Source organism: Camelus bactrianus, chromosome 12 (assembly GCF_048773025.1).
Source record: "Camelus bactrianus isolate YW-2024 breed Bactrian camel chromosome 12, ASM4877302v1, whole genome shotgun sequence".
Classification (NCBI taxonomy): domain Eukaryota; kingdom Metazoa; phylum Chordata; class Mammalia; order Artiodactyla; family Camelidae; genus Camelus; species Camelus bactrianus.
Genome location: NC_133550.1, coordinates 52,620,507 through 52,644,247, shown reverse-complemented (window position 1 = coordinate 52,644,247; position 23,741 = coordinate 52,620,507). Strand labels below are relative to the sequence as shown.

At 45.0% G+C, this 23,741-nt stretch overlaps 1 protein-coding gene and 1 long non-coding RNA gene across 2 annotated transcripts; both read right to left on the bottom strand.

Moving 5' to 3' along the window:
• Nucleotides 1–16,754, bottom strand: CSRP2 (cysteine and glycine rich protein 2). The gene is made up of 6 exons (XM_074375374.1): nucleotides 16,621–16,754; nucleotides 7,970–8,082; nucleotides 5,112–5,280; nucleotides 1,636–1,765; nucleotides 872–965; nucleotides 1–305 (listed from the first exon to the last, which is right to left on the bottom strand). Exons 2-6 carry the CDS (start codon nucleotides 8,079–8,081, stop codon nucleotides 229–231), a joined length of 582 nt encoding a protein of 193 aa, XP_074231475.1. The 5' UTR covers nucleotide 8,082; nucleotides 16,621–16,754; the 3' UTR covers nucleotides 1–228.
• LOC123618002 (uncharacterized) lies at nucleotides 6,687–7,963 on the bottom strand. The gene is made up of 2 exons (XR_006726340.1): nucleotides 7,572–7,963; nucleotides 6,687–6,829 (listed from the first exon to the last, which is right to left on the bottom strand). It is a non-coding gene; the product is annotated as an uncharacterized LOC123618002 (long non-coding RNA).
• Nucleotides 16,755–23,741: the final 6,987 nt, after the last annotated feature.

Sequence of the window (23,741 nt, the reverse complement as noted above, 5' to 3'; positions counted from 1 at the left end):
TCAAGCTGAAGTTTTATTTAAAATGTAAAAGACATGGTTTTTGACATGCTGATGAATAAAAGCAAAAGGCCACAGTGCTCTCTTCCTAGTCCGCCGGCCTATCCAAGTACAGGGCAACATACAGTACTTAAGTACTGGTAGAATTTCACAGTAGTTTAGTGTTAGATAATCTGTGCCTGGATTTTGCAGAGATTTTCAGTGTGTGATCTCCATTCCGGGTTTGCACCTCTACTGAGCATGGACAAGGGCTCCTGCTCCTTGGCCATAGCCAAATCCCTTGGGCCCAAAGTTCTTCGCATAGCATCCTACAGAAGAAAAGGGAAGAATTGGTACAAGTCCATTAAGCTTTGCCAGCAGCACTGCTTAAGGCCAACAACAAACCCCTACAAATTAAAACTACCTCTGGCTATGCCAAAAAGAGTTCAACTTATTCAAAATGTGAAATGTGCCAGGTAGTAACTGTCTTAAAGCTGCAGAGGCAAGTCCGGGCATTCTGGTTCCACAGTAGTCAGTTCGTGGTCCTGACTGGGTTATAAGTATGCAAATCAGGTCAGGCGAGTTGTATGTTTGTCTACTACCTTCATATATTCACATGCTTTGCTTAAAACATTAAGTTGAAAATTGTATTTGTAGGGGAGTTTTACAGGACCAGGAACTTAACTCACTATCATCACGAATGTTCTGTGGTTTCCTCTCATCTTGTGAGCATCTCTAGATCTTGTATTTTCAAATACCCAGTGGCACTATCCTACTTTTTCCTCATTTTCAGAGTACTTTTGGTTTTGTTTTTGCTTTATGCTGGTGACATTTCCTTCTCTAGTAGCCAATGCAGGATATTTATCTGGGTAGCAATAACTGAAATTAATTTTACCTTTACAATAGATTTCACCTTCTTTCTCAGTCAGAGTGGTTGACTCAAGACTCTTCCCACACTTGGCACATCGGAAACAGTTTTTGTGCCAGGGCTGGAAGAGAGAAATGAAGAAGTCTGAGAGGCCGTGTTCCTGCAGGACAGTTTAGATGTGGCAGGTGGCTCAGGAAGATCGACCCCCGAGCTCCTGACTGCTGCAGAGCGTCCCCACCGGAAGACTGAACTGGCCCCTCCAGTGTCGACATTCTTGGCTGCCTGCAAAGGGCTGAGTTCAGACTTCATTCCAGAGGATGTGGACTGGGAGCTGCACCACGGATGGGCCATTTCCCTAGCTGCTGTCGCACACCTCGCTGCAAGCCCAGCGTGCTTCTCTACAGACTGCCTCCTTTATGGCCGAGAACCCTGCAGCTCCAAGAGGTGAAGTGGTGAAGTGACTTTTCCAAACCAGGTGTCCTGACTAGTTCACTGCCCCCTCTCAATCTCACTGCCCCACCCCATCCCCACCCCACTACAGTGAAAAACCTGCAGAGTCCGGATCTGTTAAACAGCCTGGCCTTTTTTGTGAACAACCTTCAGGAAGCAACCCCACCTCTGAAAACAAGTTCCTTTTAAACGAAGATAGGAAACAAAATGAATGATTCAGATGGAAATTGGATTAAGAAAAACTATAAGACAGAGCTCCCGAGTGGACTGCGCAGGGGTCGGGGGAGAAAGGGAGCGGAGAGTTAAGTCCTTCACTGTTAGTACTTCAGGCCGGCACTCACCTTTCCAGCTCCAATAATCTTCTCGGCAGCGTATACGGAATCCCCACATCTGGAACACTTCTCAGCCCCTCCGTATTTCTGAGCAAATTTAGAAGTGTTTGGATTTGTTGTGGGCCTGTGAGGTTGAACACTTGTGGAAAAGAGGAAAAAAGGAATTAGGCAGAATTTTCCAAAGAATCATTGTAAGTCCACAGGCAGGCACATCGGAATGCTGGTATCCCGTCCCTAGGCTGGAGGCCTCCGGGCCAGTGCAGGGGAAAGAAGAAAGAAATCTCAGGGGTGGGCCAGTTACTATTTCAACCTGTTAATGGGCTCGCTGTAGTTACAAAAAGACAGACTAGGCCCCAGACTTAAATATGTGTCCCTCTGAGTCTAAACTCATCAGAATCCACTGTGCTAACCTCTCCACTAAACAATCATGCTGTGCTTTATAAAGCCTGCCACGGCACTTATTTTCACCCCACATTCATAGTATTATTATCATTTATACTACCCCTGGAATCACAGCTGGCTTTTTACTTCACAGGAGATAGAAAAATCAGTGGTAACTGAAGCAGTTAAGTTTCTGCAAATAGGTCAGATGACCTACACAGTAATTAAGAAACTGAAGCATGTTTTACAGATCACTTAATTTCGCAGGACATTAGGGGAAAGTGTCAATAAATTACTTTTTTCACGCAAAAGTATTTTAGAAAGTCTGCCTATTACTACGTGACCTTTTTATCTTTACTTTTTCTCTGTAGAGTCTTGTTTTCATCAGTATTTTCAGGTCACTAGGTAAACCATATTTTCCTCGCTTTCTGTAATGTATTTTCATTCAATATGTAGGTGTACCCTACCATGCCGAACACCATTCTGGGCTTTGAAAAGATTTAAAGGCTCTTGTAAAACCTTACAAGCAGGCTGAGTAGATAAGATATGACAGAAAACAGCACTCAGCAAGAGGTGGCGAGGTGTCAGTTTTTCCTACTAGAGAAACACTTTTGTCCTAGTTAGATTTTATTAGATGTTACATACATACTTAAAACATTAATTTAGACATGCTGCCTTTTCATAAAGCAATTTATCAAACTCTTCACATGTACCTTCAATGTCTTCATCTCCAGCACCTCCACTTTTTGGTTATTTAATGGTTTCCTACACTTTCACCTAAGTTAATATGTATCATTTTTTGAATCATGTTTGACGTGGCCACTGGAAATTTTATTCTAAGCAACAAATATCAATTCACAGTACTAATTCACGGGACTGGATTTTCCCATTGTCCCTAATATGGGGCTATTTTTTAAAAAAAACTCCACAACCTATTGTATACCTCCAGTCAGCCCTCTTTACCCATGACTTCTGCATCCATAGATTCATCCAATCTTGGATCAAACATATTCAAGAAAAAAATTCCAGAAAGTTCCAAGAAGCAAAACCTGAATTTGTCACATACCAGCAACTATTTCCATAGCACTTCCATTGTAATACGTGTTGTAAGTAATCTAGAGATGACAGCATACCTGAGAGGACGTGTGTAGGTCACATGCAGATACTACACTGTCTTATATAAGAGATCTGAGCATCCTTGGATTTTGGTATCAATTTGGAACCAATCCCCTGCAGATACCAAGGGACTCCTGTACTTAACTTTCAAAAGTGATCTTTAAGAGCTATTCACAATGACATCCAATGCTTGCAGTTAGGAGTTTCCCAAGAAAAATTTCAAAACCTGCCAATCATACTGAGAAGAACTTCATATGGATTACCTCCTACCTCCCTTCCGACAACCTCGTTAAGGTATGGCTAACTGTTACCTCACAGGACAGAAGAAGAAACAGGGGCCTAGATGTTAAATAACTTGCTGAAGGGCTGGAGGATTAGTAAACTGGTGAGCCTGACCTAAAAAATGCAGGTCTGCCTTGGTGAAAATGCTGCCTCTTCAAGAGACCCTCCTGAAATCGCTGGGTCCCGGTAACGACCACCTGCCACACAGGGCGGTCCAGACCACAGGTGCTCCCAGAGTTCATTAAGAACGGCTTCCCTACACGGTCCTGCAGGGTGAGTAGCATGTGGCCAGGCTCGAAAGGGAAGAGGCAAGGGCACAGATGGACACAGGTCAGCACAGAGGGCTGGCCAGTCCCTGGAGAAGGTGGAGAAGCAGAGGGAGATAGACAAGAGGGTCCCCTGGTCTTTTAAAACTATGGCAACCACCGATTCACTTTTCAGGCAATGGATGAATCTGGTTTTGTTTGGGAGGAGTGTGTACAGGTGTATGTGTCTTGAAAGGTTTCAAATAAAATCTTGGGAAACAAGAATGGATTTTAACAACTTGGAAAAGGAGAGCAGAACAAGAACAATGAACTTGAACAAAGTCCAAGGTAAACCGGGCTCCTGCAGGTGACAGCACACAGCAGGGAGTGAGTCTGCCCTCATACAACTGAGGCACAGCAAGGAACCAACGCTCAGAAAGTGACCGGAAAAAATGCAGGACAGAGAGGTGCAGTGGAAAGAGCACGAGTCTAGGGACCAGATGGATGGAAGTTCAAATCCTGGTTCTGCCACGTTATCTGGGTGACCTGAGCCTTAGTGTCCTATCTATAAGACAGGGACAAAGTATCTAAACTCAGAGTCACTGTGAAGATTACATAGAATGAACATAAATGTTCAGCAGACATAATTATTTCAGGCTTACCGTAATGCACTGTGCCTAAGATCATAAGCTTTGCAGTTACACTAGGTTAAGTTCCAGGCTCTGCAATTAACTAACAGTGTGACTTTAGGCAAATCACTTAATTCTCACTGTCTCAATTTATTCTTGAGTGAGATGAGCAACATCTCATAGAGAGTGAGGATCACATGAGTTACTGTGGATTACCGCATGGTGTCCAGTCCACAGTAAAGGCACAATTAATGGTCTTGTCCAAGGAAAGGCCATTCTATTAATTACAACAATTTTGGCCTCTTCAATATAAAATGGATATGAAAAATGTGAAGTCCAAAGGAGGGAATTATTGGGTCAAGAAGTAAGAATTTCAAGCTAGAGAAAAGTAATTTCTTGGTGGGAAGACATTCTTGTTCTTACATGGAAGGAGTGAGCGAGGAATTTTCACTGCTTCATTACGCGTGAGATTTAAGTGCATCTCATGACTCTGATACTAACTTTATCATTTGACTTCGTGATGTCTGGTCTTTGAAGTGCTATGAAGCAGAAGTAAATGTGAGCCACTCGCTTTTGAGAACATCACGACTCCTTAATACACCTCAGAAGGCCACAAGCCAGGACCAGAAATCACCGGAATCATCAATAAGAATGCTCGTCAGCTCCAAGTGTCAATTATTTCAAGCAAAGATTAGTCATTTACGCTACAAAATCTGAGTCATGAAGGAAATGCTCACTTTAAGCTAAAAGTCTGGAAACCCCCAGATTCCCATTCACCAAGCAACAAGAGTTGCTACGACTCATTTCCAAAGGTGGCACAGCCCTCACTCACCTCTCAGGCTTGATGCCCAGCCGCTCGCCGCGGTCCATGCTGAGCGTGCCGGCGCCCTGGCCATACCCGTAGCCCTTCGGCCCGTACTTCTTCCCGTAGCAGGACTTGCAGTAGACCTCTTCATCGTGGATTGCCACCGTTGTGCTGTCTAAATTTTTCCTGCAAACCACTGAGGGGTGGGAAAGAGAGACTTTGTAAACAGGTGCCCAATACGCCTTTCTCCTTACAACAATGGTGGCCCTGGCACAGGCTCTCTTATATTCTCGGTTCATTCTGTGGTTCCCAAAAGCCCCAGGACAGCATCTGGGCGGCTCAGCTACCTCTGAGGACAATTTGCCTTCCTCTAACTTCCTCTGGTTGTTCCAGAAATACATCCGAATTTTAGCATCCTGAAGCCTCAAACTTTTTAGCATGACCTGCCTCTCTGGCCGGAGGGAGAAAAGTTTCAGAGATGGCTATAATTACGGAACAAAACCTACACTTTGCACCCAGACCCTTGCTCCCAACCCTCAACACTCCACTGTTTCATCCAAGTATTGTTCAACAACAGAAGGGCAGGAGCCCCTTGGGAGAGCTGTGTCTGCGGCCTCTCTTCCCCACAAAGCATAAAAACGGTTTTAAATCCAGAATTTCAAGTTTTCATCACTAGTCTCAAAGAGAAAAAGCAGTATTCTTTCATCTCGCCACCGGCTTCTCCATCAAGACTAAGTATGTATGAAAATCGTCAGGTGGTTTAAAGCCTGCATTTGTTTTCTCTTCTATCCCAAAGGGGAACACATTCTTTCTTGATGGATTTCTTACCACAAGGCATTTCCACGTACCCCACTTCATAAAACTGCCGAATGTCATCATGTTTTATCCAGACATTATTTCACTTTCTGAAACTTCAATTAAGCTTGAGAAAGAAAGCCCTGGGAGAGAGCTCGCTGGTAGCACAATCAGGCAGCAGGAAATCCAAGGTCAAGGCGGCAGAAAAGGGGATCCTCCCTCCCTTATTTGAAAGAGTGGGAGAAACGAAAAAAGGAAGAGGGGGAGAAGGGCTGGGGCGACTCGTGGCTGCTTTAGAGTTAGATGATGAAGTTTTATCTCAGACTGACGTCCCCGCTGGTAGGACAGAATGACATCATCTACTTTTGAACCTTGCTGTTGAGGTTCAAGTAGCTGAAATACATTTTCTTAAAGACACAGTTAACCTAAAATTTTACACTGCTCTAGAACAAACATCCTTAATAGACAATAATATATAAAAACTTTTTATTTGAAAAAAAATTTTTTTAATGGAGGTACTAGGGATTGAACCCAGGACCTCGTGCATGTTAAACATGCACTCTACCGAGCTATAACCTCCCCCCAAAAATACTGTTTGTTTTTAAACTCATGTCTATTAGCCAAAGGAAGTTTAACGATATGAAAATTTTACTGCAGAATGACCGCCCTCCTCCCAGCCCTTGTCCCTTTTCTCTGCAGTAAAATTCTCCTACGTCTGCAAATTACTCCAAGTTATTTCCTTAAAAGGCGTTGGTCAGCAGAGACAAATAATTAGGAAGGAGTAATAAAAATGACCAGTAAAGAACCTGACATTTAATAAACACTGACTTTATTATGGTGAAGACATCATGGCTTAACCTAGAGGAAACTAAGCACAGTTCCTCCAGTATTTGCTTTTCCTCTTTGTTCACATATTCTCTTGGTTACAAAGCTGCTGAAAAAGAGATTCCCTAAAAAAAAAAAAAAAGAATTTCTAAGAGAAGAAATAGTTAAATGAAATCTGAGAAATGCTAGCTTTTATGCGGGCGCACAGAGCAAACATTCATGTTGTATTTTTATTCTTTGTTGTCTGTTTCTGGTCATGTGCAGAGCAGTTAAACTATAAAAAGGTCCAGACGCCTTGAATGCTGGTGCTCAGAGGGAGACGGACAACGAAAATTTGAGAGGCAAGTGTTTTCTGAAGATTATTCTTTAGCATAACCAAATTTATTTTTAAGCTATGCAGTTTCTAACAGTCATTTTCACTGTACACTACTCTAGAGACAGATAGGTGGGGGCCTCACATAACAAATCCTTGAAGAAAAGTTTTGTCATTTGGATCACAAGATGATTAACTGAAGTGGCTGCTCTCCTGTTTTAAGACTGACAGCTGAGTCGTCCTGAGAGCGAATCTGCAGGGAGAGGCGAGAGGGGGCTTCTCTCCTGTTCCTTTTGTCTCCTCAGCAGGTACTGAGCATCCTTTGAGCAGAGCAGACTAGCATGTGCTGTTTGGTGGCCTGCTTCCTGCCTGTGAGACACTCTGGTAATTCTCCATCTATAAACACCAGGAATTCCCAAACCGCCTCTATGGGGTGTTCACATCCTAAGTTCCTTTCCCTCAAATTAAGGATATAGACAACAAGAAACAACTCTGAATGTTCACTACCAGTGAAGACCGGGTTGGAACTTAGAGACATCTGAATTTCAACTGACCGTGCAGCATGCAACTGGCAAGGAGGTTTCAAAGGGAAGGAGCCGGGACAGCAAGAGAGAGCTGGGCTGGGTGCGGGGCAGTCCATTCATCCAGAAATCAGAGCCGAGCCCCTAGGATGTGCCAGGCCGAACACAACTCTGAGCCCTTGGGAGAGCGGAGGAACACAGACACGACAACAAACACAGGGAGCTCCGAATGGAGGCTGCGAGCTGGGGTCACCCCTGCGGTCCTCGCTCTTGGCCAGAGCACGTGCAGTGCCCAGGAGGACAGCAGCCAGAAAGCACGTGTGCTGCTGAAACTGTGTTTGTTAACAAAGCCACAGGTTCTTCCTGAAGCAGGTCAGCTGGGGCTTCTGACACACAAGTTCTGCCGGGGGTCCAGCCCCGGGGCCACTTACTGCACAGGAAGCAGCAGCGGTGGAAGCTGCGGCCATCACACTGCACCTCCTCCGCGTGGTACACGGTCCTCCCGCAGGCCCCGCACTTGTTTCCACCTCCCCAGACGGGCATCCTGAGGGAAGAGAGGAGCATGAGAACGTGAGCCCAGCTGAGGAGTGCCTCCCAAGGTCCTGGAGAGCTGTTTAAAGACGGCGCTGGATTCTTTTTAACCTGCCCTCCTGCTGCATCTCCAAATGGCCCGCAAGCCTTCAAAGAACCTGCTCTCACCTCCCAGATCACAGCTCTTTCCTTAGGAAACCGGCTGGTCGTGCGCACTAGAACCGTGCAGGTCGCCAGGCACAAAACAACTGTGCTGCTCGAATCCACGGGAGTTAAGAAGGAAGTGTGGGGGGTGGAGAGGCAAACGCTGCCCCTCACACTCAGCGAAGAACTTACACTTGGGTGGAGGTTTTGATCACATATTTAATTCATCGTAACACCAGCAAATTCTTATCATTTAACATACACAGCTAGGACACACTTTCTAGGGAGGAGGAACGTGTTGGATTGCCCAGCAAGATAAAGTTTTAGTTTTATCTGAGAGTTATGCCAGGGGATCGCGGAAATAGTTGCTTCCCTGGCTAGAACAGCCGCATGCATGGAGCCTTGCTGTAACCACAACAGACACCCACCCAGATGTCTGCCATTTCAGTTTCCGTGCTTCCCTAATCCCAGAGTCCTCCAGCCCCACCAACAGTTGGTGTTCCCTCTTTGGTAGGCCCGTCGGTCCACACGGAATATGCTACCAAGTTCCCTTCCTGGCAAAGTGAACTGTTTGTTGAGTGTGTCTGAATAACCCCTGAGCAACGTGGCCCGATGAGGTGGTGGAGCTGGAGGTTTACATCGTGAGCCATCTTGCTATGACATGGGGCCAGCAGGTTCTAATCTCCTCAAGGAACCCGTCTATCTGAACCAGTTTAAAATGCCTCATTGTGAATGGCTGACGTGCTCACAGGCCTTTGCCAGTACAGCAAGTTGTCCTGCAAAGACGGTGTGTTATGTCTGCCCTGCCCTGAGTGGTATCTGGAAACAGTGAAAGAATTCCTTTCGTCCCCACCGTCACGTTCAGACTTCCCTGCAGTGAGTGGTGTTCGCAGCCTTTGCCTATGACGCCTCCTCCCGTGAGCTGCTTGCCTCTCCAGGAAACAGATGTTTAAGAAGGGTGAGACCTCCTTGCTTACTCAAATCTGGCTAGAAAAAGAAGGGACAAGGATGGCTGCCAAGCAAAAGACTGAAGAGCCTTCAGTCCTTAAAAGGGGGCAGAGAAAATTCCCATCGCACCGCCCATTCTACACCATTAAGACCATCCAGAACTGAAGGCATTTCCCATCAGAAAGTGTCATCATACCCCGAACCTGGTACCTTACATTTTCACATATTTACTTGGGAGCAATCACCAATAAGGAGCCAGATTTCTAACAAGACTAACGCTATCCTGGATTGTCTTTGAATAACATTTAAAAATACATTTTAAAAAAAAAAGCTAACTCATCACTTCACTCTCTATTGTAGAGCAGCTTGGACTTTTAAAAAAGGAAGGCTATCTTCCCTTTCTTTATGTAAAATAGGGTTACTTAAATTCACTTCTTTTACGTCAAGTCTAACTCCTATTGTACAGGCCACACCAGCCAAACGTGGATCATGTCATCTTTTTGGGAAATACGTATCCAAGTTCAACAGCATTCAGCTCACTATGTTAAAAGCTTCTTCCCCCCGAGGGTGGGGACCACAGCTCTGTCTTCCCCCACACCATCCACCAGAGTACTTGGCATCTGTCAAAATATTGTCTTTTGTTTTAAAGAATCCTTCCTTTTCCAGCTATGAAAATTCCCAGTTCAATCTTATGCTTATGAAGACAAAGGTAGCACCGCCTTACACTCTTTGTCACATTCTTGGATTCTCAGTAAAATTTCCAAGTCATTAAACTTTTCACAAGTTCCACTCAGCTTATAGGCTTTCCTAAGGATTTCTGAATAACCCCTTCGGTGGCCCAGGCTGGTGGGGTAACAGAGCATCCTCAGAAAGCTTCAGTGGATTTATGTTGAATTTTTTAAGCTGGACAGTGGGTAATTGGATGTTCCTTACATGATGCTCTATTTTGTATGTCCGAAATATTTCATAATGGAAGGGACGGAAGGGAGGGAGAGAGGAAGGAAGAGAGATTGGTTTAGATAGATCTGGGTTAACCACTATTGTAACAGTTGTACAACCTTGGGCTTTGCTTATCTGGAAAAAAATTAAAAAAAACAAAAACGGGAGAAAGGTAGCTCTCTCTACCTCACAGAGACATTGTGAGGATAAACCAAGGTAAACAAACGCCTTGGCAGACATCCAGGTACCAGTAGCTTGAAGATGGAGGGGGCATCTCGTACTGTCCAGCCGGCTGTCAGTACCCCAGACCAGCTCAGAGCAACAGACAGAATAGAGAAAAAAGGGCTCATCAGTCACTCATAAACCTTTTCCTGGGACATTACAGCTTGCTGCAAGCACGACGACAGTTCCACTTGTGGTGACTAAGACATGAAGTTCAAATTTACACTTTCAGGGTGAACCCCTGTGGATGTTTGCTGGATTTGGCAGGGGGAATGGGACCATCTTCCATTTCTGTCACTCTTGGCATTGCTATGCGCGTGTGTGCATATATATGTATGCATATATATAAACCCAAAACCGAGGCATCATGTTTCCTACAAGCCCTTGGCGGCTCTACTCCACAACAGCTGACACTAATCACAGCAGACTGGATGTGCACAGAGCAATCTGGGCTGCACGCCTTCCCCAACTCTATGCGTTAATTTACAGAATAGCAAGAGGAGAAATAAAATCCCACGTTACACACACCTCTTAAAAGAGGCCAACCCCGGGCTTGTTCAGCTTCGTCTTGTTCTTTGGTTTTCAATGCCTGAAAGAGCTCCAGCACTAGGATTTATCCACTCACTGTGTTAGATTAAAAAGCTTGGTTGACATCTCCACACCTATGTGCAGTTGCTTTTTGCTGCTTCTCCCTAGTCTGAGACACCACCCGGCATTCCTAAGACTTAGCCCTGGAAGAAAATGACTATAGTCTAAATCTGAGTCACCTTGTGGTAAAGTTAGCTCGTTCTCTGGACAACCGACGAGAACACAAAACGACCACAGGGATCATTCTCGCCACCGGTGCTACGTGTACTGCCTTCGCTTAGCATCTGAGTGACTCAAATCCATGAATTTCAAGTCTACGTGTCGCCACTTGCCATTAAAGTTAATCGCTCTGATACCAGAGGTTTGGAGTGAATTCATCTATAAACCCAGATTCTAAATGCTTCCAGAAGCTTTGACATTTTATGACTACACACAGGGCTTTGTTATGATACTGGAACCTGACTATAATCTAATTTCCCAAAAGAAGAATCTACTATAAACCAGTTTCATCTTGAGCCACATCCAGAGGGGGAGTCACTTGTTACGAGAATATGTAAGTGAATAGCATTGTCCCCAATTACAATGACTTGTAAAGAGGCCCGAGTCTGAGAGCTATAATTAACTGGAAGTTAATCTTTACCCAATGGCCATCCTAAACCTTTTTTTCTTCTGCAACCCAAACTATCTGCTTAGTCTACTTCCGTTTTCTGAGTGAGCACTGCTGAGCAAGGACAGACTCTCTGTGTCTTAGTGATGGGCTCCATGTCCTGTTTGGCTCCTTCTACCAAAGCCAAGTCTTTAAGCTGGCCTTTAAGACAGCTCAGCCTCAGTGGAAACATGGATTTTGGAGTCAATACAGTCTCACTTTTCATACGTAAAATGAGGATAACGGTACCTTTCTTACAGAGTTGTGAAGAGAATGAGATGAGAAAAATGCTTACAGTCAGCACTCTAATTATCAGTAGCTTTTATCAGCAATATTTAGCAATGTTCAGTCTTTGTTTTCAACACTCACCTTCTCCTGCCCATCTCAGAGTCCATCCATCCCTCCATCCCGCCCTCATCCCTCCACATCAGGAAAACTGACGTACCTCCCTCCTTCCTTCCCCAGCTAAACTCCTGGCTTCATTTCCCAATCTCGAGTAATTCTCCCCAGGGTAGGAGCAGCTAATAAACACTGAGTAACACTGGACTGTTTATGAAGCTCTCCTATAAATATATTAATTCAGCATTTTATAAGCCACATCTTGGGTGAGGAGCTGAGGATAAAAGGGTAAAAGAAGGCTCACCGTTTCTCCGGGAGTTCTACTTTGGTGGTAGAAATAGGTCAACAAACAATGGCGATATAATACAGCCCGTACCACAGAAGCACGTAGAAAGGGCTTTGGGGAGTCTGTATGGTCTATTTATATAGGGATGTCAAAACAGCTTCATCTTGTTGACTGACCGACAGTGGGTTCCTGGAACTATGTTGGAAAAGATTCCAGAGTTCAGTCAAGGTTCTGCTTTAAACATTATTGTGATTAATAACGTCCTTCATAGAAAGTGCAGTGCACATGCCGCCTCTAAGACAGTCCTGGGAACAAAGAAAGAGTGTGGAGCTTAGAATTAGACAGACATCAGTCTGAAAGTCAGTTATCAGCTCTGTGATCTCGGCCAAGCTCCTTCATCTTTGAGCCTCAGCTTCTTCAGCTGTAACTTGGAGATGGATGACGAGAACCCTCTCAGTGGATGGTTGTAAGGATTTAACGAGATAACATTCGTAAAGTACCTGGCAGAGAGCCTGGCCTCCACAAACGCTGGCTTCCTTTTCCTGCAAGAGCCCCGGTGGTTCTGAATATGGTTACCAAACAGGCAGTGTTAAATTAAGCGACTTGCTCAGGTCACTGACCTCCCAAGATGCAAATCTAGGCTCAACCATTCATGTTTAACTCCAGGACCATAAGCTGTCCCCCAAACTCCCATATCTGAGTTAAGGGTTGGGGACGTTCATACCACCTGAGAGTGATCAGTCCTTGAGAATATCAAGTCACTTACATACAGGAACACCTTCCTCTCTGCCCACTCTCCATCCATCCAACTAGCAGTCAGCAAGTGTCCTCTATTCGCTCATCTCACACCCAGATTGCTACTTTCAAAGAAAAAGCACTCTACCAGCCCTCTCTGCTGACCAAAATCTATGTTCTTACCGAGGGCCACCTCCCTTCTATCTTGTAAGCGCTGCTGTGCTCAGATCAGCCTCACCGTTTGTTACAAGTTCTGTGTCTGTTACCACTCTTGTCTTCAACTTGGAGGTCAGCAGAATCCTTGACGGAGCTTTGGAGACTACCTGCCAAATCACACACTGTAATTGGAACACAACTGTGCTAGCAACTCGGTCACCCTGGCCTCCAGCATCTGCCGCGGCAATCCAGTCTGTGCAAACTACAAGATATTTAATTATTCAAACAATCTAATGCTTGTGTGATTTTTCCATGGAGTCAGACTGAGATTTCTATGCTAAGACACCTGTTTATTTGCCAAATGGTCTTAGGCTGGCAACTTGATCTGCTCGTTTTCTCTTTTTAAAAAGGTTTTATATCATAAGGCAGTTTTGAGACTGAACAATATACGTAAAGCACTTAGAATACTGCCCGCCACACGGTAAGTAACAATAACTAGAAATACATATATAAAGCTGACTATACTTATGTTAAGTAGTTCACTTATATTAACTTACCTAATCCTTGTAACAACTGAGGTAGGCATTAACCATTATCCTCACTGTATGGGTGAGAAAGCTGTGGTACAGATACATTAAGCAGCTCATAACTGTGAAACGGAAACAAAATTACCAATTCCACTTAAAAATACCAATGAAAATTCAAATGGACTGTATTGAGTTTATTTGACTGATGTTTCACTAAAACTAAACCACTGCTAGCAGCACAGACGTAGTAGTGACTAACCGCTCCAGCAGTTCTTAAATTAGGTATTTTGATCCTCTCTCCAACTTTTCTCTTTTGGAAGAGGCGCCACCACGAAACCTTCTTTCCCATGGTGAACTGGGAAGTCGTAAGGCCCTAATGTACCACAAGGTGTGTCCTCTCCTTCTCGGTCAAGGTACTGTTTGGCACAATGAGTTGGTGAACAGAACAGCAAGGAACCTGATGTCCTTTGCAAATGAGTTACAGTATATTTTATACGTCTTTCGGTTCTTCCTCTAAGACTTATGCTAAAATTTAAGTTTTCTTTTCAACAGTCAGAACTTGTGCCTGGCTCCTCCACCATCCAGTTTGAGAATACTCCCCTAAGTCAGGAGTCTTAACCCGGGGTCCACAGATTCCTTGAAATTCTGGGCATTGGTGAACTGGGTACCCTGTACTTTTTTATGCACTTAAAAACAGCTTTGCCAGACTGCCAGAAAGTTCCACGACACAAAAAAGTTAGGGATCACCATCCTAGGTAATCCAAGTGTAGGAATCTCCCCCATCCAATAGAAGACAGGGGATGCCATGCAAATACCAGCCCCAGAAATGATACAATTGAAGAAACCTGTGAACTTCTTCTGCAAAGGGGGGAAAGTGGGCAATACTGTTCAGTCTGAGTCAGCGCTCCCCTCCTGGAGGAGCCTTTCATTAATAGCCATTTCTCCCTATGTTCAACCAAGTGCAGAACGGAGTCTCATTACAAAGAACCTCTCTCAAGCTGCGCTGGGCTTCCTGCAAGGAACAGCATGCCTTCCAAGAACCCCTGCAAGGTATGTGCTGTTACATCCATTTTACAAGGTGAAGTAATCGAGGCCAGAGAGGAAAAGAGCTTGCCTGAGGTCATCCAAACAAGTGGGTGCTGAAACTGGGATGTGGATTTGGCCTCAACTGGCCAGTCCTGTCCTCCTCACCATGCTATGCCTCCTCTCCCACAGTGGGCTTGCTCTCCCCCGCTCATCTGATTGACCTAATTTTTGACAGAGAAGAAAAATAAGAGGCCCAGATCGCCACATTTAGTGGCGGCATTGAAGCTGGACCCAGGCTTCTAGAGCTCCTCATTTATTACTGCCCCCTCTACTCTATGCCATGGTTCTTACTGTTTTAGTATAAAATACAACTTCCTCAAAATCCAAGTGATTTGGCAGTTTCATCAGGACAAACCTCCAGTGACTACTGCTTTCAGCCCAGTATTTAGCATATAGTACTATCAATATTTGTGAATACGCTTGGAGGAATCCGTTAAAAAAACTCACAATAGAAACCCTGGAGCAAATCTGCTAATGTATCTAATGCCTGAGTCCAATTAAATCTGTGTGCTCTACAATTGCAACCTTACTCATCCCTTCATTCACTGAGCCCATATTGGCTCTGGTCCAACCTAAGCCAAGCACTTTTTAGTTCCGGAGACCGCACGGGATGCAGCCTCTACCTAACTTCACTCTGAAAGAGCAAAGGAAACTAGAATCCAGAGGAGAAAGAGCTTTGAGAAATATTGATAAATATTCGGGGGCAATCAATTTGAGAGGGCAATGAGCAAGGAGACAGTAGGGGGAGACCGCAGAGGACATCATAAAATCGGTTCTAGTTTGGTATGCAGTTTTTAAAGTATGTGAAATTCACCCTTTTATAATCTATTGCTCATCTCTTTCCTGAAAATTTAAGTCAAATTATAGCCAACTTCGTGGCTGCTCTACTCGAGTAGAGCTTTAAAGTAGAGCTTTAAAACAGCTTAATTAGAAAAGTTAAGAACTAAAAAAAAAAAGAAAAAGAACTTAAGAGACCATTTTTAATGCCCGAGTTTAAAAAACTACCTAAAATACAAAGCGTTTATAAAATGAAAATGTGCTTGGTCTGCAGACTGCTAATAAAACAAGTTAAAACATCTTGGATAACCATTTAAACAAATAGCGTTCAACAAACGTCCTGGCTGGGGGGAAGGTGGGGGTGGGGCGGACGTGGGTGTCTCCCGACTCAGAAAATCCCCCTCCCTCGCCCCGGGGGCTGCCTACGTGGAGCTTTGGAACAGAGGATGTGATTTTCAGGACCTGTTGCAGAATTTACGACCAAACATTCTTGCTTTCCCGGTTGGTACCTGAATGGTAGAAAGTTCCGGAAAACGCTGGGAGTGATCAATATGACGTTTCACTGCTGTTTCTTCAACATTTAAGGTTTGGTGCTCGGTGGGCAGAGACCACCAAACAATAGGGGTACCAGGAGCTCCGCACCGCAATAAGGGAAGGATTTTGCGTTCGGCGGGCTGTGGGAGCCCCCACCTTACCTGCAGGGCTACGAATCAGCCCCCTGGGAAGGTCGCCCTCGGCGGGGGGCACCAGAGACCCCGAGACTCGGATCCCGCCCCCACCACCGCCTCTGCGAAGAGAGAACGCGCCCCTGGAGGAGGGGGCCCAAGGCTACTAAAAGGCGGATTAGCAGCCACCCGAAACCCTCGACCCCACCTCTCTCTCCCAAAGAAACCGGTAAGGAGGTTATTTCTCTGCCCAGCGTACCCGAGATCTGAGAGCAGGGCTGGGGCGGCCACGCGGAGCTGGGCAGGTGTGTGGAGGCGCCTGGCGGGGATCGGGGCGCGGGCGTGAGGAGGATGGCTGGGGGTCCGAATGGGGACCGCGATGGGGACGTCGGAGATGAGAAGGGCGCCGGCAAGGCAGCCTGAGAATCCCGGGAGGCTGTGGGAACCCCTCACCCCCGGGGTTGGCGACGATGCCCCCACCTCCGCTACTCACTCTAATCGAAGCTGGACCACGCACCGCGAGCAGAGCTAGCGAGGACGCGAGAAAGCGCAGCAGGAGTCTGGGAGCCGCAGCGCCCCGCGCGCCCGCCCCTATTAAAGCCCCTGTGGGCGTGGCCCGTGCGCCCCGCCCCCACTCCGCCGCGCCCCGCCCCGGCGCGCCTGGCGGATTCCCGGACCCGCTGGGAGCGCGGGGGACGTCTGGCGGGATCGCTGGTCGCCGCCGCGCTCCGGGTAAGGACCGAGAGACAAAAGGCAGAATCCCGCCTCTTCCTGCGGCTTCCCGCCCGGCCGGCATCTTCCCACGTCCCGGGACCGCTCCCGCCCGCTTTACTCCTCTAATTACTCTGCCTCGTGACAGTAGGCTGCGGTTTCTACTAGTGACTAGGATTTGGGAAAGGTGACTTCCTCACCCTGCAGGGAGGCGGGACGGCGGGGCTGTCCCGCTGGGAAGCAGCCCCCGCCGCCATGCGACGTGCCCTTCCTACCGCGGGCGCCAGTTCTCCTTCAGGAGGGGACACTCCAAGGTCGAGGGGGCTCCAGCACTAGAAAATCGGCCAAGTCGGGGGTTTCCACCACCCCTCCCTTGCCTTATCCTTATAAGTAAACTCGACGTGATTAACTTCCCCAGTGGACAAATAGTCTCTGGCCCGATTTCCAGCTTCTGGGAATCCGCAACCTTCCTGTTCTTAAAGAGCAAAATTTCTCATCTAGACTAAATAAATGACGTTACAAAAACGCCTCATTACCCAAGTGTTTTGCTTTTCCCACCACCGCTGCAGCGGGGGTGGGGGCTGGAGCAAAGTGACCAAGCCAGCCAGAAACGGGGCGCCAAAGGGCCTGGGGTTAAGTTTGTTGATGTCAGAAAAGCCCAGGAACGGCAGTGACAGTCCAGGGTACGCAATACCTGAGCTACAGTCTGATTTATTGTTTTAGATGAAAAGAAAAATAAACAATGCTATCTCTCTCGGGTTCATATTGTAGACCTACTGATGACCTCTGTGCCAGAAGCGATGATCCCTGACAATTGATATTTGAGAGAGTGGGGAGCTTTTCAAAAAGGGCTGTGCCTAGGCTCTCCCTCAGGCCACAGATGCGGTAGCCTTCTTCAGTGCAGAGCTTCTCAGCCTCCACACTACAGACGTTTGGGGTTGGGTAATTCCTAGTTATGGGGGCCTGTTTTGTGCTTTGTAGGATGCCTCCGCCCACCAGATGCGAGTAGCACCCCTCCCTCCACATTGTAACAATTAAAAAGTCTCCAGACACTGCCACATGCCTTCTCGGGGGAGGGGGACAGAGGGCTTTGGTTGACAGCCACTGCCCTGGTGTATATCTGCATGACAAACTACAGAAGTGGCTTATAATATTATTATTGTTTTATTTTATATTCTGGGGCCAATCCAGGATAAACCCATTATAAGAGCAGCCTTATTCTCTGTCCACCAAGTACTTAGCGAAAACACAGAGTGGTGATTGATATCTCCTGATAGTGTGGCAGGAGTCTGGAACATTCCCACCTGCTGTGAGCTTTGCTAAATATGGGCAGTCCGTATTTTCATGACATCAGCTAATGTCAGAGTGGCTTGACTCCTGGGGCTGACAAGGAAATTCTGCCCTTCAGAGTCTACATTCACTTTAGCTCTGCTGCTTACAGTTACTTTTTTTTTTCTTACATTGGTTTATGTTGTGTTTCTACTGAATGAAGCTATCAGTGAATTTTGCTACCACACTGGTTTTCAGCAAACCATTGTCTGTTCTCTCCTGCTGTTGGGTTCTTGATGCCTCCAGAACCTGACCTGTTTGCTTTCTGACATGTTCATGTTGTCCCTAAATTCCACAACCACATCCTATCATTTGGAGTTGGGCTTGCTTCTGACCTACAAGTGTTTCTGCTATCTGTCCCTCTGTGTATTTGTGTATATTTTACAGTGAGTCTGGGGATAACATACAACATTTGATTTTGACTATATCTGTATTTGTATTTAATTATCAACATTTTTAAAGTATCTTATTTCTCTTTAAACTGTTGTCTCTTTTCATTATAAATGTTAAGAAATTCTTTCAGTTTATTTGGACAGAGCGGTGCAAAAGAAACAGCGTGAGCTTTGGAATCAAACAGACGTCGTTTCAACATACAGCGCGGACGCCTACCAGCTCTGTGAGCTTGACCTATTACTTCACTTCTTTACATCTGTTTCTTTATCTATAAAATGATGATATCACACACCTTGCAGGATAGTTGGGAAGATTAAATCAGATGATGTATGTAAAATCCAACTATAGCACCCAGCACATGGGAAACACTCAAGAAATGATGATTGTTATGTTAAACAAGGATATCTTGATGTCCTCCTCTGCCCTGAGAAAGAAATAGAAACGGGGCTTTGCTGAGCATTCATCTTATGTTGCTTACTGAAAGGTTTGGTGATAAGAAAGTAGTAAGTATTTTCCAAAACAATTAATTAAGAGCCTGCCAGTAGAAAGTAAATTGTGTGCCTTGGGAAAAATCTAGTGGGAGAAATTTTCCCTCATGAAGAAGAATAAGCTTTTCTTAATTCCATAGGGTCCTAGTCTGTTTGACCCCTTCGAACTTATATTCTAAGAGGCAAAGTTGAAGGTTAAATGTGTCCAGCAGGATGTTTCTTTTTCCTAAGAAATGCACACTGTCCTTATAACAGCTCCTTCAGTCTCTGGAACCCATTAACCAATTTTGAATCAAAGCCCTTTGTCAAGGTCACTGTCCTAAGGCAAGTTGAACCAAGGTTGCCTTTCTTCATGACCTTGTGCTCCAAGGCCAGATTTTTCAAATATTTTTATTCTCTTTATTTCACGCTACTTTTTCTTAACAAAACTCTGGACCAGATGAATGTGAATTAAACACAGGGCTCCTTTGTTTTATTTTAGGTCAAGGATTCCTTCCCAGCAGCCAGCTAGATGGAGAGAAATCTTTTACTATATGTTAAATAAAGGAAAAAATAAATTCTCATTTTGCTAATCTACATGCTTAATAATAAAAAAAAGAAGCAGCTGTTCCCGCCTTATTTCTTAGCCAAGATTTAGCAGCAGTGGTAGGAATTAAAAATTACTCATACTCAACCCTAAAACTCTGTGATACATTTTCTGGCAGAGAAAATAAGTTATATATGCTTACATTTTGAAAAGTAGATTAGTGTGTCTTTTTCTTGATATTTGCCATGGTTGCTTTTTTTAAAAAGCTGCTTCAAAGTCCACTTTCTTATAACCTGCATTATTTCTTAACCTTTTCTTTAGTGAGTACCATTTCCCTTCAGTTCTATTATCTCCTGTTCCAGCACTCTTCAGGTTTTCTTTTCTATCAGAGCTTTCTTGCTTTTCTAGCTCTGCTTATGTTTCCTTATTACAGCAGAGTTTTTCTAGCTCTACTAATATGAAGAATACCATTAGCCTTAACCACCAAGTCAGTCCATTTCATCCATCTTAACCCCTGCAATGCCCTATTTCACTTTTCTCCATTATTTTCCATTGGTGACATCACCTTCTCCTTCATTCGAATTCCCGACCACCGGCCAGCAGTGCCTCAGCCCTCCTGCACTTTGCCTCTATTCACTCGTATTTTCTCCCGTGTTTACGCTTGCTGTCCCTGACCTCAGAGGAACAAGTGGTCCTCCAGCCCTTCCCGAGCATGTCCACCCTGCCTGTGCTTCTGACTCATTTCGTTGGCATTCTTAATTATATTCTTTTCTCTTCAATTTCTTTTAAAAGCTCACAAAATCTTCCCTGACTTTTGTAGTAGATTTTCATGTTTTCATGGTTGCCTCTCCAGCATCTATTCCTCTTTTCCCAGAGGTGCAGGGTTACTATTTGGGGGTCCATGTGCTTTTAGGGAAGTGCCTCCATAGCCCTGATTTGGGGTGGAGCACTGGGGCCAATCAAGGCCTTCCCACTCCTGGACTCCTGGGAGTGGTGGTCATGTGACCAGCTCTGCTGGGTGCTGAGATCGGACCCTGCTCTCCGGGAAGGTGCTGTGTGCGTACATGAGGCCTAGAGTTGCTACAGTCACTTTGCTGGTAGGAAGCCAGCCTGAGGATGATTCAGCACAGAGAGGGAGAGAGGAACAGAGGGGGGGAGAGAGAGGGGGGTGGGGGGGGTGGGGGGAGAGAGAGAGAGAGAGAGAGAGACAGCTCTGAACAAACTCCTCATTTTGGGAGCAAAGGAGTTTCCACTGATGTTTATTCCACTTTGAGATGGGTTTTCTGTTATTTGCAGTTAGGACTCCCTAGTTGTTTGGTTTTTTTTAATGTTATTTAATTTATTTATTTGATATTTTGGGGGGGGAGGTATTTAGGTTTATTTATTTATTTTTAGAGGCGGTACTGGGGATTGAACCCAGGACCTTATGCATGCTAAGCACGCTCTCTACCACTTGAGCTATACCCTCCCCCCCTTGATTGTGGTAGTTTAAAACTATGTCCTTTGTTACTCCTCCCTTCAACAGGTGGCATTTAAGTCCCCTTTCCTTGAGTGTGTGCTGGATTAGTGACGTCCTTCTAGAAAATAGATTCAAGTGTGTGATTCTAAGACAAGGTCAGAAAAGGCATTGATTTCCTCCTTGTTCTCCCCCACCCTCTCTCCTACTGCTCCATCTATGTCTCTGTCTCTGTCTCTCTTTCTCCGTTGGGTGGATCACTTGCTCCGGGGAAGCCAGCTGCCATGTCAGGAGGACACTCAAGCAGCCTATGGAGGGCCCACATGGTGAGGGACAGAGGCCTCCAGCCAACAGCCCCTGAGAAGTTGAAGCCTTTTCCCAACAAAAACATGAGTAAGCTTGGAAGGAGATTCTACAGTCCTGTCGGGCAGTGAAATGACTCCAGCCCTGGCTGGAACTTTGACTGCATCCTTATGAGCCTCTCACTGTGGTCATCAGAGAGTCCCTCTGGCCAAACCAACTACCATTTTTCAGTGCCTACCCTACTTGACCTCTTGTTTTGGGGACAACGTTGAAGTTTCACACAAATGTTAACTGCTGTGTTAAGAAACCCTTTTGGTGAGAAATGGGAGTAAATTCTCAAAGCCATAACCAGTAGGAAACCTACTTCTTTCCCCCCTAAAACTGTAGTCTGAGGAACAAAGCATCCTAGAGAATGCATTAAATAGATTTTTATTATCTCCCTTGTGATAAGGATCACCAGATACTTCCAGGAAAATAAAAAATATATATTCTAACTGTTACATAAATTTGTTTCTTGCTGCAGATTCTATACAAATAAATGTATATTTACCCACCAAATTTTAAGAAAAAATTTTAGAGTCTGCAATAGTGCTTATCAAAGAATTTTTATGTTTATCCCCCATTCTGAGAAAGACTAAGTAGAAAATGAGTCTAATTTGGGATTTAAGAATTAGCATTAGAGTTTATATTTCATTTCAAATGTAGTTAAATTTCCACGAGTGTTTTGATCACTGAACTTCAAAGGAAAGCTTCATAAAAATTTCCAGTAAAGTATTGTATATATGTATGTAAGTGATGCTTCTCTAAGAAATGATGTAAGGAAGGTTAACAGGATTTTGGAAACAATGCACAAAATGCTGTAATTGACAGGCACATAATTACTTATGGCGTATGCCTGCCAGGATTTTTGTGTAATCCTCCCATATGGGATTAAATGTCATTTGTAAAATGAACCTTTTCTTGTAAAAGAAAATAAGAGCCGTCATGTTCCTGCAGCTCTCACCTCATAAGGAAAGTGTTGAGCTATCAAAAAAAAGGTTAATACCTAAAAAAAAATAGCTCCTATAAGTTCTCTATATATGTGTTTATAAGGAGAGCTGACCTAGATTTTACTTTAAACATTATTGACTTACACTGTTCCAAAAAGATTGTGGGAATACCTAATTCCCATTCCTAATTCTTAAATAATGGCGTATGTGGAAAGACCCAAGCTTTTGATTTATTTGTCCCTGTGTTCACTTCAACAGAAGACTTGGAGGGCTGCAGCAGAAGCAGACGCCATGACCTGTTGACGGCTGGGTGTGAGCTCAAATGTGTATGTTTACATGGACTTGCAGAGCTGTCTGAATCCTCTGTGGAACGGCAGTGGGTTACCCTGGAGTGATCTTATTCTTCTGTCCATGTTCAGCTGTAAAATCATAAATGGGAAAGAGCCAATGGACACACTGTTGGCTCTTCTTCGAGCCAGCAGTCTATATTGCAACCCAATGACAGTAACGCTTTATTGTCCCTTGCATGCCAAACATTATAGAAATATTTCTTCTGGTCCAAACAACCAGAATTGTTGTAAGGGCATTATCTTCCTTTCCATTTTACAGTTAGGTCAAGTGAGAGACTGAATAACTTGTCCCACAGCCATATAGCTAGTAAACGGCAGAGCTGGGATTCAAGTCCAGTCTGGATCCAAAGCTCTCACTCTTTCCATTACCAAATGGGGCCTTTCAACAATGATTCCTTCGTGTCATATGAGAAGACCGAAAAAAAAAAAAAAAACCTTTGTTTGACAGCACTAAAGACCGCTAGCTCCTTGGGAGCAAGTCTCCATTCAAACAAACCAGACAGAAACCTCTGCATTGAGGAGATGCTCCCCCACCGCCAGCGTTGACTGGAGTGAAGGCTACAGCGCTTAGAAGCGGCACCCTGAATCAGCCAGCTGGGCTTCATCCAGGGGAGCAGGTCTGGGGCTGGGTCTGCGCTGGGGGCTGAGGGCTGGCGTAGAAATGGAGATGGATGTGAAAAGGAAGCAACGCATTAAAAAGGCATCATGCTCTGACTGTCCTTTTTGGGCTCAAGCCCACCAGATGATAGATAAGTACGTTTTGCAACATAAAATGCCAAAGTTTAATTTGGAGCACAGCCATGTTTGTCCCATCTCACTGGGACACAAGGATGGAATAAATTCTTTCTACAGAGTGGACACAGGGGGACTTGCATGTAGTCTTGCCTCCACTGCTGTCCATTTGAGTGTAGTTTTCTTAAGTCTAGCTGATTGCTGTGGTCCCACTTAGCTCTAAAATTCTACGATTCTACTGGTAGCCATTAATATGGTATTTTTTGACTTGTATTTTTGCACATGGAAAGGTGTTCCCATGTATTCATTAGGGGTCTTTGTTGCAGACAACAGAATT

Excerpts from the sequence above, each read along its gene's own strand:
- CSRP2 (XM_074375374.1), bottom strand. The coding sequence starts at position 8,081 with ATGCCCGTCTGGGGAGGTGGAAACAAGTGCGGGGCCTGCGGGAGGACC. Across the intron at positions 5,281-7,969 it reads CCGCTGCTGCTTCCTGTGCA|TGGTTTGCAGGAAAAATTTA; the intron begins GTAAGTGGCCCC and ends CCCACCCCTCAG. Across the intron at positions 306-871 it reads AGGTGAAATCTATTGTAAAG|GATGCTATGCGAAGAACTTT; the intron begins GTAAAATTAATT and ends TTTCTTCTGTAG.